This window comes from Talaromyces stipitatus, genomic scaffold (assembly GCF_000003125.1).
Source record: "Talaromyces stipitatus ATCC 10500 scf_1105507295517 genomic scaffold, whole genome shotgun sequence".
Lineage (NCBI taxonomy): Eukaryota > Fungi > Ascomycota > Eurotiomycetes > Eurotiales > Trichocomaceae > Talaromyces > Talaromyces stipitatus.
This window is the reverse complement of record NW_002990121.1, coordinates 985,239-1,004,104: the sequence shown is the minus strand read 5'-3', so window position 1 is coordinate 1,004,104 and position 18,866 is coordinate 985,239. Positions and strand designations below refer to the sequence as shown.

At 45.1% G+C, this 18,866-nt stretch overlaps 7 protein-coding genes across 8 annotated transcripts, besides 4 other annotated features; 2 read left to right on the top strand and 5 right to left on the bottom strand.

The window, feature by feature from the left end:
• Nucleotides 1-13: 13 nt before the first annotated feature.
• Nucleotides 14-2,160, bottom strand: TSTA_003840 (uncharacterized protein). Its single transcript, XM_002487937.1, has 4 exons — nt 1,810-2,160; nt 1,421-1,751; nt 813-1,356; nt 14-762 (listed from the first exon to the last, which is right to left on the bottom strand). Exons 1-4 carry the CDS (start codon nt 2,045-2,047, stop codon nt 274-276), a joined length of 1,602 nt encoding a protein of 533 aa, XP_002487982.1. The 5' UTR covers nt 2,048-2,160; the 3' UTR covers nt 14-273.
• An 810-nt stretch (nt 2,161-2,970) lies between these two features.
• On the top strand, nt 2,971-4,243 carry TSTA_003830 (uncharacterized protein; the record flags this gene model as incomplete). Its single annotated transcript, XM_002487936.1, has 3 exons — nt 2,971-3,315; nt 3,393-3,675; nt 3,753-4,243. 3 exons carry the CDS (start codon nt 2,971-2,973, stop codon nt 4,241-4,243), a joined length of 1,119 nt encoding a protein of 372 aa, XP_002487981.1.
• Nucleotides 3,016-3,321: a mobile genetic element.
• Nucleotides 3,318-3,683: a mobile genetic element.
• Nucleotides 3,701-4,129: a mobile genetic element.
• A 215-nt stretch (nt 4,244-4,458) lies between the features above and the next one.
• TSTA_003820 (uncharacterized protein) lies at nt 4,459-5,216 on the bottom strand (the record flags this gene model as incomplete). The annotated part of the gene is made up of 2 exons (XM_002487935.1): nt 4,459-5,072; nt 5,127-5,216. 2 exons carry the CDS (start codon nt 5,214-5,216, stop codon nt 4,587-4,589), a joined length of 576 nt encoding a protein of 191 aa, XP_002487980.1. The 3' UTR covers nt 4,459-4,586.
• A 3,189-nt stretch (nt 5,217-8,405) lies between these two features.
• Nucleotides 8,406-9,133, bottom strand: TSTA_003810 (uncharacterized protein; the record flags this gene model as incomplete). Of its 2 annotated transcripts, XM_002487934.1 has the most annotated exons (3): nt 9,027-9,133; nt 8,632-8,963; nt 8,406-8,610 (listed from the first exon to the last, which is right to left on the bottom strand). In XM_002487934.1, exons 2-3 carry the CDS (start codon nt 8,841-8,843, stop codon nt 8,406-8,408), a joined length of 417 nt encoding a protein of 138 aa, XP_002487979.1. In that variant the 5' UTR covers nt 8,844-8,963; nt 9,027-9,133. The 2 variants fall into 2 exon arrangements, with proteins under 2 accessions (XP_002487979.1, XP_002487978.1); XM_002487933.1 differs by having other exon boundaries at nt 8,632-9,090.
• Nucleotides 9,134-9,318: 185 nt separating this feature from the next.
• Nucleotides 9,319-9,350: a sequence feature (AT_rich).
• Nucleotides 9,351-10,102: 752 nt separating this feature from the next.
• On the bottom strand, nt 10,103-11,594 carry TSTA_003800 (uncharacterized protein; the record flags this gene model as incomplete). The annotated part of the gene is made up of 2 exons (XM_002487932.1): nt 10,589-11,594; nt 10,103-10,434 (listed from the first exon to the last, which is right to left on the bottom strand). Exons 1-2 carry the CDS (start codon nt 11,547-11,549, stop codon nt 10,103-10,105), a joined length of 1,293 nt encoding a protein of 430 aa, XP_002487977.1. The 5' UTR covers nt 11,550-11,594.
• Nucleotides 11,595-12,251: 657 nt separating this feature from the next.
• TSTA_003790 (2-hydroxyhepta-2,4-diene-1,7-dioate isomerase, putative) lies at nt 12,252-13,956 on the bottom strand (the record flags this gene model as incomplete). Its single annotated transcript, XM_002487931.1, has 5 exons — nt 12,252-12,464; nt 12,538-12,680; nt 12,737-13,250; nt 13,319-13,657; nt 13,798-13,956. 5 exons carry the CDS (start codon nt 13,954-13,956, stop codon nt 12,252-12,254), a joined length of 1,368 nt encoding a protein of 455 aa, XP_002487976.1.
• A 602-nt stretch (nt 13,957-14,558) lies between these two features.
• Nucleotides 14,559-15,131, top strand: TSTA_003780 (uncharacterized protein; the record flags this gene model as incomplete). Its single annotated transcript, XM_002487930.1, has 2 exons — nt 14,559-14,575; nt 14,618-15,131. The coding sequence occupies 2 exons, from the start codon at nt 14,559-14,561 to the stop codon at nt 15,129-15,131; spliced, it is 531 nt and encodes a 176-aa protein (XP_002487975.1).
• Nucleotides 15,132-18,866: the final 3,735 nt, after the last annotated feature.

The window sequence follows — 18,866 nt, the reverse complement described above, 5'->3', positions numbered from 1 at the left end:
GCCGAGGAAGAAGCGGGGCTATAATGACCAGTTGGTATAAGAACCTAGTTGGATCGAGATAACCTTTGTTTAGATTTTATTGAGCAAGCTTAATGCATGGCATTTATTCTGACTGGTTGATCACATAGGGATGAAGTGGGTTTTACTCATCTGATGTTGTAGCACCTCGGGGAGAGAAATTGACTCGAGTAATTATAACCAACCGCCTCACAGTGAAAAGGGTGAACATATGCTCTTGTGGATTTCCAATCCTTCCTTACTAATGTAGTTTATTTAAAAACCTATGTCGTCATGAAGGAAGAATCCACCGCTAAACAAATCGTTTAGCGAAGAAGGGTCCTGGTTCCACCAGAATCCATCTTCTCTTGATGTCCAGTCTGATTGTGGTGCTAGATCTCCAGACGTTCCCTGCATCGTGGACTCCCAGACCGTCTGATGTCGTTCGCCAGCGCTAGTAAGACCTGGAATATGAGTAAAGGATGTGAAATCTGGTGCCTGGCGTACATTTGTCGCTGGAGGGGTATCATGTGCCTCCATAACACGGACAGAGGTATTAGAGTTCTGCTCTTCCAGCTGCCTGTCCACTCCTCGAGCGTCGCGATTGGCGACATACACACGATGGTAACTAGACAGTTCTGGCGATGGACCAGAATTTGGCTGATCCATGAGGCGACTACTCTGTTCATCCTTTTCTTGAGCGCAATTGCCTCGCGACGATATAAGAGCGTGAGCTTGAGAGAATTGTTGTTTCAAGTCTTCATGCTATTGACCGTCAGCCAAGGTGACGATGAGATAGTGAGATCAGGACATACAAGTGGCTGCAATGTCATCCAATACTTACTCAGTTCGCCCGAGATGAGCAGATGTACTTTCATTTCTTGAAGATGTTGGTGAGTCAGAACCCGCAAGGCGAGGAATCTCCGTAACTGAATTACGGCACACACATAGGCACCGTAACCTACTACAGGCCACAATTTGGAGATAGTGGCTCTGCGGGCTATGAACTGATCTGCCATAGTCGTCATGGAGACGGAATGTTCCCATGCTTGCTCGGCGGCGAGTCGAATCATAACCCGTGAAATGGCGAGGGGAGTCCGGCTGTAGGATAGGGCGGGTACAATTGAAGAGTGTAAATATACAACGCAGAGATGGTAGAAGTAGCCGAGGCAGAAGGAACGAGCTTGATCCGCTGAGTTGGCTTTTGAAGACTCGCGGCCACGCTCGTACTGTGTAAGCTCAGCTATCTTGTCCGGTAGCTCTTCGAGTCGCTTGCTCAGGGAGCAATATTTCGAACCCCACTCAGTTGGCCTATCGCAAGTTTCGTGGCCGGTCTGGACGAAGTCTTGAACCTCCCACCTGTAGTGTGTCAGAGGGACCCAGGAGCTGAAAACAAGAAAAAAAGAGAAAAAAGAAAACGCACCAAATCCCTTGCATAATAACCAAGGCAGCATTAAACCCTATACCGGAGTTCTGTTGAATAGGCTCAAGGTTTTCGATCACGCCATGTTTGCCAATATACTGCATCGGTGTCCTCGGAGATTCGTCAACATTGTCAGCAGGTAAAGGACAGCCTGTCACATCTGCCCAACAGTCGAACTGGAATCTAGTATTTTCTTGACTGGCACATTTGGTGAGCCAACAGGCCCAGAAGCACCTCATACCCCTGTCCTGATCACCGGACCAATTTGTGACAGAGCCATTCTCACATTTCTGAGACAAGTGCAATAACCGGCATGCTCGATAGGCGATCGCTGTGGTAGTATCAGAACCCCGACGGAATTGTTCATAAAGACCATAACTTGTGCATACCTGTATGCATGTTTGTTCTGGTGGTCTGCGCTGTGGCAAACCAGTACAAGGCTAGAACCTGACACGCTTGGACAAGCTCTATACTGGGTTTGTCAGCATGAATGAGCGCTCGTTGGCTGGCCTGCTCTGCCCAATGGTTGCCAATCGCCCTCCAGTCCGCTCGAGATATATCACCGATATCGATTTCTCCCGAGACGACTCCACCAGGCAACGGGGAAAGAAATCTAGCGGTCATCATGAGCAAAGGTATCTAGACAAATCCGCAGGGCCTAATGAAACATACAACGAGGCAAAGGCAAAAATGGCTTGAATGACATGGCTAGTAATGTATCCGTCTCTGTAACTCTGCATAAAGTCTCTCTTGCAGAAGAGTAGATTGGCCTGGTAGTGCCTTTCGAAGTAGATCTCGATAAGAAATAGAGCCACTTCACGAGAAACCTCTACGCTACCTGGATCTTCTTGCAAGGATTGATGTGGCAGTCGGGAAGGGTCTCCACCTGGGGTGGTTAGGCCATCTCTGTGCGGTCCGTGTAAACTCTCCACAGGAGGGGAGATAGCATTCAAGCCCAAAAAATTGCCATGAGCGGGATGAGTGGCAGTCTCATGTTGAGGCACGGCTTCTACGTTTTGGCCCAGACCCCTCGTAGCGGCCAGCCTCCTTCGGTCCGGCGGAACAGGATAAAAGCACTCGCTTTTGATCCTCTGACATCTCTTGCAGATGGGACGCTCACGGCTACAACGGAGCTACGTTGTTATATTAGCCGAGCGAGCAATGTGAATGGGAAAGTAGGTAGAACCTTCTGCTTGCGGCAACGAAGACACGCCACAGGAGGAGCATTTCTCCTATCCATGACGAAGCATCATTAAGGGAATATATGCTGGAGCGGGCCTTGCCTTACTCGTGAACTGTAGATACGGGCTGACTCAATGGCCGACTAGGCGGAAATACTAGAAGACATCGAGATCTTGAGGAAAATGCAAAGAAAGGACTGGGGTGTGCGGGGCCGTATGTCGGGGTAGTATGGGATTTAAAGCGAACATTCGGCCCGAACAGTAATTACGTAATCCACGTTAAGGGGTTATAACATCATCAACAAGCGAACCGGCACTTTTTCCCGAACGCTTACACAATATTAATTCCATATTATTCAACCCGCCAACATGCCACCAATTCGCAAAAAAAATAAGAAAGATTTAGCTGAGCAAGAGGGACGAATTTTATTAGCTATTTCTGATTTACAAAATGGACGAATCTTGCGCGTGGCTCAAGCTGCAAGGATTTATAGTATACCCCGGGCGACTCTACAAGACAGATTAAATGGCACTCAACAAAGATCTCAAGTACGCGCCAACAGTCATAAATTAACTCAGTGTGAGGAGGAATTGCTTGCCAAATGGATACTCGATCTAGATAAACGTGGATTACCCCCTCGACACTCTCTTGTACGAGAGATGGCTGATTATCTTCTTTCACAACGCGGAAACCAACAGCTTGGAGAAAATTGGGTGTATATAATCTTGTCAAACGTCGCCCAGAGATTGAATCAAAGTTCTCACGGAAATATAACTATGAACGTGCTAAGTGCGAAGATCCGAAGATAATCCAAGAATATTTTGATCGCGTACGAGAGGTTATATTAGAGTATGGGATCTTGCCGGAAGATATCTACAATTTTGATGAGACTGGCTTTGCTATGGGACTCTGTGCGACCGCGAAGGTTATCACTGGAAGTGATCGATATGCTCGGCCAAATCTATTACAGCCTGGTAATCGAGAATGGGTAACTGCAATTGAGGCAGTTAATTCGATTGGATGGGCATTGCTTTCGTACATAATTTTCAAGGCAAAGAAATACACTCGATTAGGTTGGTTTGAGGATCTTCCAGATGACTGAGAATCAATATAAGTGATAATGGATGGGCAACGAATAAGATTGGATTAGAATGGCTTAAAATCCATTTTATCCCTCTTACTAATGGTCGTACGATGGGAAAATATCGAATGTTGATTCTCGACGGCCATGGAAGTCATTTAACTCCTGACTTTGACCGTACATGCGCTGAGAATGATATCATTCCAGTCTGTATGCCTCCTCATTCCTCACATCTTTTACAGCCTCTTGATGTTGGCTGTTTTGCTGTTTTAAAGCGACATTACGGACGGCTTGTTGAGCAGCGAATGAGGCTTGGATTCAATCACATTGACAAAATCGACTTTCTCACTGCATTTCCAACAGCTCGTACAATGGCATACAAAGCTCAAACTGTTCGGAACAGCTTCGCAGCAACTGGATTAGTACCATTTAATCCGGATCGGGTTTATTCAAAAGCTTACTATTCGATTGAAGATCCGAACACCCTCTCCAAGTCGATCAAACAATACACAGTCATCTTGCCTACAAACACCTCAAAATATACGTCAATTTTCACATAACAACGAATTTCATATGAGATTTACTTTTCGGAAGTCCTCCTTCAGCAGTTCACTCTGATACCAACTCTTCAAGCATTCCACCTGCTCAATAACCTCAGCTCCTAGCCTTGATCTATCTCATGATATAGTACGGGGCGCTCCTGAAAAGACTCGCTCAGATTCATCACTCTTAAAAATAAGAGAGGCCCAGAACAGCTCAAATACCAATAATCCAGCCATCCTCTACAATTTTACTAACATAAGTGACACTAGATACATACGAACAAAATAAGCATAAAAAGAACGTGCAAATATCCGCGATGTCCGTTGGATGACATTCTCATCAGCTTAAAGAATAAGAAAGCTAATCCTTCTCAGACATGCACACAAATTCAACCTCAAATGTGAGATCAGAGGAGCAGGAGAGAGCGATAGTATTAAGACTTGTATCAGTGTCATAGGTTCCTAGAGAGAAGTCATACCTCTCCCCTTCGTTTAAATATCCAATAAAATTTCGGCCACCGAATCTTCGACCACGAATTACGAAATGGTTATCCTGAGAATCGAGCTCCTGCCACATGGCAAAGACTATACCCGTACGCTCGTTCGGATCAAGGTAATAATCAATCTCATAGTTCACTATCTTCAAATGGATCTCCGTGACGGCTTCAGTGCGCCACGACTCCTCCCGAAGAAAGAATCGGTCACTGCTACCGGCTGGACCGACGACTAAATCGACGTAGTTATTTAGTCTTGGCCGAGTCTGTATCTCACGGCCATCTGGAAGGCGAATTTTGTAGTAGTGCAAATTGTCGAGCGCGTAACCTTCAGTATCACAAAGGTAGGCATTCTGCAGAAATTCCGTCAATTGGAGATACACCAAAAAGAGATTGCAAATTCATACATTGACATCATTCTCATCACTGTCACGATCGTTGGGCTTCTTCCGGAGAAGTCTTCTTCGTTTCGGTATTTTGGGCTTCTGCTCTGACATTATGTTTTTGCTGACTTTGAGAGTAGGGAATGGCTGATTCTGAGCGGATTCGATATTAATGTTGAGTCCGACTTTATAGAAATTGGTTTTACTTATGCGAATTTGTTCAGAGTAAGTATTTCTACTCAACAGCTAGCCACCGGATTTTGGACACATGCAGAAGTCCGTGATTAGATTCGGTTTTTGAAATCTCGGCAATTATACCTAGCCTGCACTAACCATAAAGGGAAAGTGTTTCGAACCACATATTTTCCTATTTGGGCGATCGTAACCCTAAAGTTCCCACATACATCAAAGTAACTAGTCCAAATAACCCAAGTGACAGAGTGTCTTTATGTAGTAGGCAAAATCATTCCGCGACATTCCCAAAAGCCCAGTCGAGGTTGACCTTCACCACCTCCACACGACGCACCGAGAATAATTTCGTCACCATCTTGAAGGAACCCGGGTAAGGCGGACTATACCGACATTTCAAACCTTTTTTCCTCCAGTTAGTCTACCGTCTTTATTACCGCTTTCTTCTATCATTCACGCCGGCATAATCTACATACGGCGAAACAGACTGGACTTGTCGCAGAGAGAATAGAGGCGGAATGGAAGAAGACTCGCCTCAGGGAGGGAGCGACAGCGCGATCCGGACGCGTCGTGACACTATCAACAAGAGAACGGGAAGCCTTGACCGATACCGACAATAATACGAAAGCGCGAAAGAAAACCACAATCCAAAGCAATAGAACTTCCAAAGTCAAAAAAGCAGCTCATATCATAAAAGAGAGGCAGCAGAGTAAAGATGGAAATGAAGAATTGCTCTGCAAGATGTGTCAATTCCTAGAAAGCACACACCATGAGCTTAAGGCCATGAAAGGCGTCCTTGGCAAACAAGAGATCACAATGAAAGAGCAAAGTAACATGATCAAGGAACAACGTGTTATGATCGAAGAACTGCAGAGGCAACTGAGGAAAATTCAAAATCAGTCCTCTGAAGAGTGCACAATTGCGAGAACAACGAGACGCTATCACTAACAGCTTGCCCGCCAGAGCCAATATATGCTGATATTGCAAGTACACAGCCTACTACTCAAGTTATGGAGCCGCCAACCCCTTCAATGTCACCTATGGGAGACGAAGACAGAAATAAACTCAGTATTACGGATATCAGACAGCATGTTGAAAAAGAAATGCGATTGGCAGAAGACAAAAAGAACTGACGTTGTGCAGCAGTGATAAAAATGGAGCAGTGATTAAAGACTAAAACACAGATCGGGTGAAGATAATCTGCAGGGATGAAACAGAGGTTCAACTCATTAGAAAAGCTGCGCAGAAGATAACTGCAACAGGCATAAGAGTGCTGAGGACCAGTTATACTCTGTGAAGATAGACAACGCTAATCGTACGGCGGTCTTGAATTTGGACGGGATCATTCTGCTAGGAGCTGCTGAAGTGCTTGGAAAAGAGAATAGCGAGGACATCGCTAAAATCTCTTGACTCAGCAAAAAGGACGTAAACAAAGTGTATGGATCAATGGTGGTATATCCCCTCTTACGTCTTCATGGAGGGAGAGCCGACGGAGGAAGAGATGTCTGCACAGATCTTGATGTGGAAACGATGCTGCAAGTGCACATGGGCCGAAGGAGGATGGGGATCAGCGGGTGTTCTATCCCTTGAGTCTTCTGCATGACGCGGGACGTGTCACATTCGAAACGCATTTGAACTCACGTAGTCGACAGAGTGGCCTGCTCTACATCCAGTTTTACTCCAGTTTCAAGGAAATCTTTGCGGCCAGCGATGTGTATCCTTTCACTAACACCGCGCTGGAAACATTGGCCTTGGATCCACAGTTGCGGAAGACCTGGCAATCCGTCGGAGGCAGCTTGAGTCATGATCCCGTCGCCTTGATGCGGGCATACCTCTACACCAAGGCACGGTGCCACCGAGCAGTAGCCTAGGCTCTCGACCCTCAAAACGAGTGTGCGAGGGTCACCCGCGGGTGAGGGCGAGGTGTTGGATTGTACGTAACAATCTCTAACGGTATATCTCAACGTATCAAATTATGTATGACAAAAGATGTGGAATACTTGATCCTTGTTGTGATTCTTGTTTTCTTCTAAGTACAAAATGTAGGAGATGTCTTTTAACCCCTATTCGGTGGATTACTCTGCTTAAGTGTGTAGCTCGCTCTGATTCGCTGATGATCTTGTCAATATGATCGGCCGGATCTTTTAGCTAATCCAACAATTAGCAAGACCCACGTGTGGAACAAGCGGTGGATCAGGCGCTAATAGCAGTATGGACCCGTCAACCCTGATTCCTTGTTGATCTAGCACTACGTACATAATTAGCCTTGCAGCGTCTAATTGAAGGTCACATTTACTTTATAGAGGGCCTGGAGGATTCCATCTGACAGTATGGGTTTTATAAGATGGGAATGCATATCTACAAAGTAACATGTTCGAGTTTGACAAGACCCGGATTTCTATAATCATCTTTAGGGGTTCACGCAGTGAAGATCTAGTGTATATGGAATACAATCTATGCCTACTTTGAATGCGAGCAGGAGTTTGCAGTGGAATCTGCTCTGCTGTGGATGCATTCACAGCAATTTCCCCAACTCTAGAATATACAGCGTCGTACACCTATAGCTAGTCCATACTACATAGATAAGATAGTGGATGTTACTAATATCATTTCCAGGCCACACCGAAGTATATTAGCATATGCGGCGTAGTACATGTAGCAACCTGTACAAGCACAAAGTTAGAAATAGAGCTAAGTGAATGTTAGTGTGATTACAGGATAGTATACACAGCGTAGTACATACGGCGTAGTACATATCGCTTCCTGCATTAGCACAAGCTTGGAAATGGAGTTATTGCATGTATGATCACCTTGTAACCTGCTAGTCTAGATAAGGTGATAGTAACGGGAAATCCAGATGACCCCTCCGCCCCATTCTCTAGCTAATTCGTTAGAGTGAAGAGAGAAAGCCTGCTTACATTGTTATCATATGGGCTCATATTTCAAAGACTGAGACTCTTTGTCTCCAGGGACCATTTGGGTATAAAAGAGGGCTTCTCGTCCCTCCAGACTCTATTCGATAGTACTTGTCTTGCGATAGAACCTTATCTATGACCTCCCAGCGTGTCACAGTTGAAGTTTACGCATATACTCTGGTAAAGAAGAGGACTTCTGTTAAGACTTCGCTTTTGGTTGTTGACCACAGGCATGCCCGTCGAAATCATTAGAAGCATCCTCTTCACAATCACCATCCCGAACGCAGCCATCACTCTTGATCTTATCGCTCGCTTCTGCCTTAAGCCTATCGGCGTCAATCCCAGCTTTCCGTAAATCCTCCATAGTTTCGTTAGCCTCTTCTTGCATGCCATCTCTCTCGAGACTGGAAATTAGCGATATGAACTTTTCGTCAATAACGGAGCGTAGCCGGTCATTAGCGATGGCTACGACCTTGCCCTCTGGAAATTTGAGATAGTATCCGCCGTTTTCGGGGTAGACGAGCGCGCCCAAATTAGCGTGTTGGAGTTCGGCGAATCTAAGCTTTGATTCGGCGATTATGACGTCTGGAGGAAGAAGCGATTTGTATCGCGTCAGAGTGTTGTTCATGCTCGCCATGGTCGACAAGGAGTTTCAAGAGAGATAAATTCACAGGGTTGTTGATGGAAGATTAGGATGACGTTGAAGTTGAGGAGTAACAAGAGTAGAAGAAGGAAGTCATTGAGGGCGGAATAGATACTGCCAACAGGACCGTGTGGCCAGAGTCAAACAGAGAACTCTAGACATCATCCTCTTACTTACGTTACATAAATGGCATTAGGCACGCCTTGCGCATCAACGACATTGTTTCAACGGATCATCACAGTAATGTGAAAGATAAGGAACATCATTAATCCACAACTTTGCCTGATCAAGGTTAGGGTGAAATACAATTGAAGCGAGTAAAAGCGTGCACCGTTTTTGCGAACGGTACCTAACGAAGCGGCCTGGATGCATAAGATCACAAACGTTGAATAGTCATCTGGTCAATGGACCGCCCAATCACTCATGTATTCCATACAAATGATCATTTTTATCGCCTTCTTATCTCAACAAATTTATATATATATTATAATAGAATTTATAGGTACGGCTAAATAATCATATCAAGCATTCGATCGATAATTTTCAAAGGATAAAATTCACAATGGACACAGTATTACCCAGACTAAACATATTACATTAGACTGCAATGGAAATTCGGAAAATTTCATGAACGTTCGTTCATTAGAATAAGTTTAAACTCGAAATATAAATTATATTTCATACATACATTATTATGAGTTAATATGAAATACGGTTTGTATATAACTTTGTTGAGATATTCAGACGATAGAAATGATCATTTGTATGGAATACATGAGTGAGCGGGTGGATGTCCGATTACTGAACGTATACTTGTGAAAAAAAACCAAAACTACAACAGCGTACGCTGTATTTTTTGTAATTACATGTAATATTGATCAATATTTACTTAATCACTAAGTTTCTAGAACTATCTATTATCAAAAGCTGTACAAATTATATATCTAATTTTCACCTATGATTTGTATATATTTTTGTTGAGATATCTTGGTGGCAGTAATGGCTACTTTATGTGCAATACGCAGATTGGCGGGTGGGTGTCATTACGTTAACTAACCATGTTAACTAACATAACCTAACACTTAAGTTGGCGGTAAGGGGAAATCTTGGGATACCTTGAAAGTTTTACTCTTTTCTAAACAGAGTCGATCATCAATCTCCATGCAAACTTAATAGTACACTAGCTACAATATTTCAGCAACTCGAAGAGCCGCAAAAGGTTCCACCAATAAACGAGTTACTCGCTCTCAATATTACGATGAGCGAGAGATAATCTCTAACCACTTGGCTCTGGCCGTAGCTAAGTCCACCTTCGCTGCCTGGAATTTGATTCTCTCTGATTGAGTGCGCAGGGCTGTCCGAACCAATGGCCAGTCAACTCCAACAAGACTTCCATTCTTCACAATCCTCCCGTTAACGATAACGGTGTCGATATTGGCACTCGATGCATGAAAGACCACCGTAGCCGTCGGGTCATGGACTGGCACTGTGCTTACGTCGTCGAACCGGAAGATGACAAGGTCAGCTTTCTTGCCAACAATAATTGAACCTACTAGATGATCTAGCCTTAAAACCTCGGCACCGCCTATGGTACCCATGCGCAAGATCTCGGCCGTCTTCCTCGCGATAGCGAGTGGAAAGCGGGTTTGATTGTCAAGGGCCCTCTAGACCTGAAGCACCAGCCTCATCTGTGACATAAAGTCGTTGCCCTGGTTAGAAGTGATGTCAAGGTCCCAAACATGCCTTGCAGCCCTTGTCGGCGGCGCGAAAGACGACGAGGAAGCCCATGCCCATCTGTAATTCTGTGTCAGGGGTACCAACGAGACCCGCGCCAGCAGAGCGTATCGAGTCCAGTTCCCTGTCCGTCAGCGACGCGCCATGGGAAAAGACCAAATCTGGTCCTAAGTGGCCACCATTTGCGAGATGCTGCACGACTTCCTGGTGAGCTTTGTCGTACGATCCCATGGCGACATGCATAGTAGTTATTCTAGCACCGAGTTCGCGAGACAGCTGGACCTGGGGCACCGTCTCATCCAACGGTTGGGATTCTGGCTCAGTAGGCGCAATACCAAACGTGAGAAGATCTTCGGCGGGATCGTTGCTGGTGAAATGAACTTCGCGTACTCGCCGCACATCGCACACACGCTGCTCCTGTTTGAACTTGTCAAGATTGACACCAGGAACATCGCAACCGTCAATGGGCGGATTCTCGTAGAAGCCGTAGCAAAAACATCCCCGAATACCAGCTTTCTTGAGACCTCGGATGGCAGCATCGGCATGCTTGGGTGAGTTGATAATGTGACTGTGCTCGAGAACACAGGTTACTCCGTTATTGAGCAGATCCAGCGCAGCGGCGTAATAGGCGAGCTCTACATCCTCGGCAGTGTAAACGCTACCGTAGAGACTGCGGATGTTAACAAGATAATCGAAAAGAGTCCAGTCCGTGGTAACGCCTCGGATGATTTGCTGCCACATATGATGATGTCCGTCCACAAAGCCTGGCACAACGATACAGTTTTCTGCATCGATAACAGTGAGGTCCGCGTCCAATGGCACGTCTAAGTCTGGTCCTATTGATATGATAGTGTCACCTTTAATCAAAATATCATAATTGTTCAGAGTCTCAGCGGTCGAATTAACCGTAATGAGAGACGCATTCTTGATATGGATATAAGCTGGTGAGGGGGTTTTGGGTGGCATGGTCTTTTGTGGTTGTAGGTGACGTGGATATTAGAGGAGAAGTGATAGAATTGCCACTTCCAAGTCAGGCCTCTCTTTAAGACTCCATTCTCATGTTTGTGTCAATTTACAATTTACAATTTGATGGCACCCCTGATTCGAAAATCTTCTAAGTTCGTGCCTTATGTAAAAATGCGGGGAAGTTCGGCCCGATGGCACAGACCACATACAATTTGAACCTTCTTTCACGATTTTTTGCTGTTTTACTCCGGATCATTCGGATGCCAGGCTTAGAGCACTTCTTATCCTAGGTAAATGTTGTTTACGGCCGTATCCTAAAGATGCGGGGGTCGCAATGCCGCCTATCTCTGCTACAGCGCCAGTTCCAGCGCCTGGTTCAAAAAGCCCCCGCGGAGGAACATCGATTTTGGTAGGTTGTCTTTGGGCTTGCCTACGAGGCCAGGCTTCTTAGGTTTATTAGCTCCGAACGCTTTAACTTGACGGATTTATCCTTGTGAGTGATCGAGCGTAATTTCTTGCCGATTGAATTCTGTCAGGGTCTTATAACACGGTCACGGACTTCAAAACGAGCATGGATGTGGATTTATGTAAACGAATGCTCAGCCTAAATAAGTTGGCCGTATAACATCGCTTTAGGATATAGAGTAGATTAATTCTTACAAATCAGTATCTCGGATGATGTAACGAAGGGCATTTGATTCTCTATGGCGCTGGTCGACTATCTCTAGGTGTTTGCAATTCGGAACGCAGTGTTCCCAAACTTACGGCGCCTCCAGTTGTCCATGCTGTCATGACAACCTCATCTCCATCCTCAAGGAAAGTGAGATTTACCCCCTCCTGCTTGCTGACAGGGACTTTGCCAGATTCTGTCAGCTCGAAGAGGCATCCAAGAGTACGGAGCGTGAGAGAGTCATTCTAGTTACCTGGTAAGTGCCTGACACAATAAACGCAAACAAGATATACAGTGAGTGAATGAAGGATTACTGACAGGAGATGAAATGGTACCGGTACCTAGGAGGTCACCAGTATTCAAGCCGCAGCCTGAAGAAGCAAGATGCGCAACCATCTGGCCGGGTGACCAGCGAAGATCACGGAGATTCGAGCGAGTCGTCAGTATAGGAGACTTGTTTCCTACATATACTATTAGCAAATAAAGACTTTGAATCTCGGATACACTCTGGTATTACTCATAACTGAAACCTCAATTTCAATATTCCACGTGGATTCAGCCTTGCCATGGCTCAAATGCACTGCGCCAGATGATCCACCACTACACAAACCCACCGAGGACGAAGTGCATCGTGCGCTCTCTAAAGCCTCAAGTGGGACCACCCAAGGCGAAATGCTAGTTGCGAAAGCCTTGCCATTAAAAGGTCCAAGTGGTGTCATCTCGGAGAACTGGATATCTCTTGCAGACCAGTCATTCAACACAACAAAACCAAAGATATGGTCCTCAGCCTCATCAGCAGTAATTGTTCTCCCAACTGGAACGGGCTGGGAGATGAAGATGCCCAGTTCGGCTTCATAGTCCATCATTGCGCTGGGCTTAAATTTGAATTCGTTGGTTTCCCTGTCTCTGATAATGCCATACGGCCGATGGACAGGTACCGATTCGACGACGACTGAAGAAGCCCGGCCATTGTAGCCTATGGGCATAGCATAATGGTTTAATGGAATCGGAGCACCCGCCAATCTGCTACACTTTTTCCACGATTAGACATTAATAAGAAATCAACCATTTTTCGAAGGATCGCTAGCTAGCGACATACGTTGGTAACATGGACATCCGAGCACATGAAGTCAGCAAATCCTCCAATCTTAAAAGGCAAATGCATAGTCGCGTCCTTCATGGGCACGAAAGCAAACTTATTCAATGTGGCATCCTGAAAGAAGGGCGAATTTCGATCATTGAGCCAGTCAATGAGTTCCCGACGGAGCTGCTTTCGCGTAGAAGCTGGAAGGGCAGCAAAGTTGCTTAGATCCCCATACTGGAAAATAAATCTGCCGTTCTCATGATCTTTCGGGATGGACTTGAAGCCATACGAGACTTCAATGGAAGAAAGATCGAGAATGAAGTCACCAATGGCTACTCCTATCCGCTTATCTGCCTAAAAAATGTCAGTCATTATAGTCCGTCCTACACAAACCTCATAGAAAAATGGTTGTTGTCAGTTAAAAGCAGATGGAGATTCCCGGCTGCTCGTGCAACGCGGCCAGTCCTAGATTAGGTAATGGGAGATTCACTTACACTATGCGAAGTGCTGAAGATGCCATATGGTAAATCAGCTAAAGTGAAGGAGCTTCCAGATGATATTGGAATTGGCCAAGTCACCATATTGACCGTGCTTTGTTCTTGCTTGTATTTCGTGTCAGTCTGCAGACTCACAGGATTATGCGCATGCGACATAGGTATATTGTTTTGCTAGGTATTCGGAACATTCACCGGTGCCGCCAATACTAATACCTAGCAAGTTACTATTAATTCCGGGCGAATTTTTATACGGATAGCTCAATGATTGATCTCCAGAGGAGACATTGTAAGGATATCGTAAACAAACGGCAAAGCTTCGGACTCGGTGACACGGGCCGAACTTTTCATCGTATGATAGTACATATTAGGTTTTTCTTGATCCAAAATCTTTAACAGATTGACCATGTATTGTCACTGGTAATTGATGTCGTAGGCTTGCGTATCCACCAAATGAACTGTTCGGCCCGAACGTAATCTGGGGGCTCGCCGCCCACCATACGGCCGTAATCCAGTTATCACTCTCAGATTACCCCTTCGCGCTGAACTATCATCAGGACTAGAGTAGTTGAGTTGCGGCATGACATGATTTCTTTACCCGGATTCCAAATGTGAGGAGAGTCTTAAACACTTCCTTGCTCCATTACCCCTATTCCTCCCGTCTGGTTCCTGTCCGCACTCATTATTACAAATCCAATAGTACTTTGACCACCCCCTTTGCTCTCGATTCTCACTATATTTAGTGCATAAGAATCAGTAACATGGCAGCCGAAGACGAGTTCGCCAATCCTCTTCCCCAACCTCATCGCTTCATCACTAGCCACAACGAGCACGGCAAGGCTGTATACTCCAATGCGATTGCTGAGACAATTCCTTTCTGGCCCGTTGGCTCCAAGTCAGATCCCGCAGGCTTTGGCTTGGCCTACACCACAACCTGCTCTCCCGTCCAATTGAACGGCGAAATCGACCTAACTGAATTCGTCGAAGAGCACGAGCAGCGGACGAAGGGTGGCCTGGTCAAGCGTGGAGGTTCAGTGATGCGCTTCGTCGACTACCCTCCTCATGGAGCCTCGCCAATGCACCGCACTGTCAGCTGCGACTACGCTGTGGTGATAATTGGCGAGATGGAGTGTCTGCTGGATTCAGGTGAGAGACGGACGCTGTCCCAGGGAGACGTGCTTATCCAGAGAGGGACAATGCATCAGTGGATCAATCGCAGTGACTCATGGTCGCGCATGTTATATGTCTTGCTTGATGCTATAGAAGTAGAGATTAACGGGCAACGACTGCAGGAAGAGCTCGGCGATATGACAGGCGTTCCCAATTCTCATTAATACATAGTCCGCTTCCACGGCTGTTTCTGTCTCACTTTAACTGTCTGCCCTGTGTGTATTCAAGATATATAGAAGCTACTAAGTGGAAAGAATTGTCAATGTCGGTGGTGACCCTTTGAAAAATGAAGCGATGCCTAGCTCTAAAGTTTGAACGGGAATTCCTACCTAGGTAGCATTGAAGTCGGTGCTTCAATCCTCGAAACTTGGAAACATTGGAAATTTTGGTTCTAAATTCGTGGATAAAACGATAATCAAATCAACTGCCTAGGTGGTTGAAGCTCGCTTTAAAATATCAAACTACGGAATTTATCTTTACTGATGGGAAATCGCCTTTTGTCAACCTTGCAATAAAAATTGTCTTTGGTCTGATACATATGTATATCTCGACTTTCTTATCCAGTTAAGTTAGAAGGTTTTCCTGCTGTGCATGAATATACCAATACGATACTACTGGAGCTTTACTACCTACACTACCCTGATAATGGATGCTCAGAAATTCGATTTATGAAGGTGAATAAGGATGTTCTCAATATTCCTCACAGGGAGCCGAGTTTTTATCTTTGACTCAACTCCGGGGGTTCTTTAACTAACCTTGGAAATCGGGGTATCTAGCCCTAAGACAAACCACAAGCATGTTCTTAGAAAACTCACTCAAAGTCAGGTATTTTTTTTTGTTCTTCTACTCCTCAGGTGGCTTTTGTTCTCTATATCAATACTATGGTTTGTATGTTCTTTACCTGTGTGTACGGGAATCCCCAGGTGTTGAGTATCAACACCGGAATATTAGCTATTCCGGTTCCCTGGGGATATCCCCTTTACCTGCATGTAATTATCCTTCTCCTCCCTTTTTGGGGATCAGTCATAATATTCGAATAACATCAATATTATCAGGCTCATGGGCTCTTTGGAATAGCCTTACTGCGTAATCCTGTGCTTCGTGTTATCAGGACGTAGCTAAACCAACATTACCTTTTGTGCTCATTGTGATAGGGCAATCCTGTCGTCACGAAGAAGGATCAATCTTCACACTGGGAGGGTTTACATCTGAGGTAACTCTCACACGATGCTCACTCCCACATGCCTAATCCCTGTCTCTTTTGTTTTTCTTCTACTTGCCCATCTCTCTCTCCTTGTTATCATCCTTTCATCACCTTGGCTTGAGATCCAAGGCCTATTCTCATCAGCCTTTACTTTCAAATCTCTCCCCCGAGGATATCTAAGCTCTGCTTATCTTAACTTTTACTCCAGCGGCCTCAACGCGCCACTGATATTCTCCCTAAGACACGTTACATACTCTCATACGTGGTACAGCTTCAGTATGTTCCTTCTTCCTCGATCTTTGGTCTTTCTCTAGAGTATTCCACGTCAATATCTCATGTACCTCGGGCTGTATTTGGTTTTTGGACATTAAGTCTATTACGCTCAATCTTTCCCTCGGCTTTCAATCACTTGCTCTGACTCGTACGTTTATGACGCGTAAACCTCGCCTGGCATCGTTTATCTTCATTTGAATATTGTGATTCAGGCGTGTCAGTAACCTCTGCTACCATGCAAACCCCTGACTCCGAGCCCCACGTCCCAAGCGCGAGACTGCTTCTTGGTCCTTGCAAATTCTCGGGTATTTTCGATTGCCCATGCAGCGAAGGCTCAGCTTTTGAGTCTATCAGAACCACCAAATATGATACAACTTGTGAGAGGTATGGGTACCCATTGATCCTTCATAAAACGAGTATGCAGGTGCGATTGTCCCTATGATTCCTGGCCCACAGCCACGAATCAAGGTTGAGATGCATATCAACAATTATGAGGGCCTTTCAACACCACTGAATCGCTCCTCACAAATTCGCTCGGCGGATGAAACATTCATGATCGCTGATTACCAGCTAGACCTCCAAGGGGAATTATGCAAGAGACGTGACACAGTTCTTAATAGTGCAAAATTACTCGTGGACGCCCAGTCAGTGCTTATTTGGGGAATGGCGGGCATGGGGAAGAAGACTCTCGCAAACCTTCTTTTGATTTTCTCAAAAGCCAGGATATGAAGGTTATACTTATAACACCTTGGCCTACTGCTCCAAAAATGAAAGTCAACGGCTCAACGAGGTCTTGCTTGAGCATGCTAAGACTCAATTTCCAGACCTAATGAGCAAAGAACTACTGACGACTGATTTGATGTTCATTGTCTGCGGAGCTGATGGCGTGATTGTCCATGAAATCGAAGAGAAGAAGCCTGATCATGATGAACTTGACGAAGATATCTTTGATTTCCTTCTCCTTTGCATGCGAGGTACGGCTTTTAACTTCCTTTTCACCGCTGAGATTGTTTTCGGTATACTGATTAATTGAGCATAGATGAGCACAGTGGCATCACCAAATGGAGACAGATGTCTACGCTGGTGAGCAGACCCCTTAGATTCAGAGGAGAGAGTAGTGTGAATCGGTGCATGTCAAGTAAGAGTACTGATTCCTTGCGAGTTTCATTCGTGTAAAATGTACAGTAAGATATCAACCTTGGAAGGGAACCGAGAATTTATCGAGTCAGTAGCGATAGAAATCTGTTACAAGCAGATGGCCATGTTTTGCGAAGGAAGTGACATATCAAGATCTGGTACAGAGACGAATCCAGTAAAGCGTGTTTCGACCTGGGCGTATATCTTTCGTTCGTTCATTCTTCTGTTTATTTTGCCCCTGTATTCCCTCTCATCCTTCTTCCTGTATCTTGGATTGTCATCTCTTCTTCTCTTCCACTTTGCATTATTCCCTTAAGTCTACTTCCAGCGACGTCTTCATCTGCTCAGTCGACCCTATTCCAACACCTTCCGTCACCATGGATGTTTCTCAGGATGGCATCACAGATGCAGTGCGCCGCAAAAAGATCAAGATTATTCTAGGACCTTACAAATTCGAGGGGAAATACAAGTGTTCTTGTACCATTTGTTCATTCGTGTCGTCAATCAACGAATCAGTTGGCCAATATGCAACATGCGAAGACTATGGTAACTTTGTTTCTCTACACGATGGCTTCGACATCGATACCGCAGAAAACGACTCTCCTATAGATGGAGTAATGGTTTTGAACGCGCAGACAAAACTCACAAATGAGCAATCACATTCTTCGATTTCTCACATAGCCGTTGAGCATACAATCCCTTCTAAGAAGAATCTCTTCCGTCTCATATGAGGAGATTTTTACATACACATGCCCAAAAATAGATCAAGTCGCCTAGAGAGTATCAGAGCCTTAGTGATTTGGGGCTTCCCTTATATTGGAAAGACAACTCTAGCCCAGTTGCTAGAGAAACACCTTACTGCCCAGGGTAAGCTTGCTATTTACATTAGCACTATGTATCTAGACGAGACTTCCGTGACTCCAGATTTTCAGTGGAACTCATTTTTCTGAAAGGTTTGCCGTCAACGATTTCTTGTCTACATTATCCGAAGAGCAAGTGTTGGCTCAGGAAGTCTAATTTATCATAGGTGAAGCTGAAAGTCCTTGGAATGATTCAAAAGATTTTTTGAACTCAACAGTTCATTCCCTATCTAGAGACTGCAACGGGTCCAAAATTCTGCTTCTTTCGTCGTGGCTTTCCCAGTGAGCTATTTCATGATTCTTCACGGGCTTTGAAGTCTCTTGAGTCATGGGGACAGAAATACCACGAGTCGATATTGTTACTCAACCTTGGCTATTTGAGATCCGAGTTTGATGATATCGTGGACAATTTCTGTTTACATCCA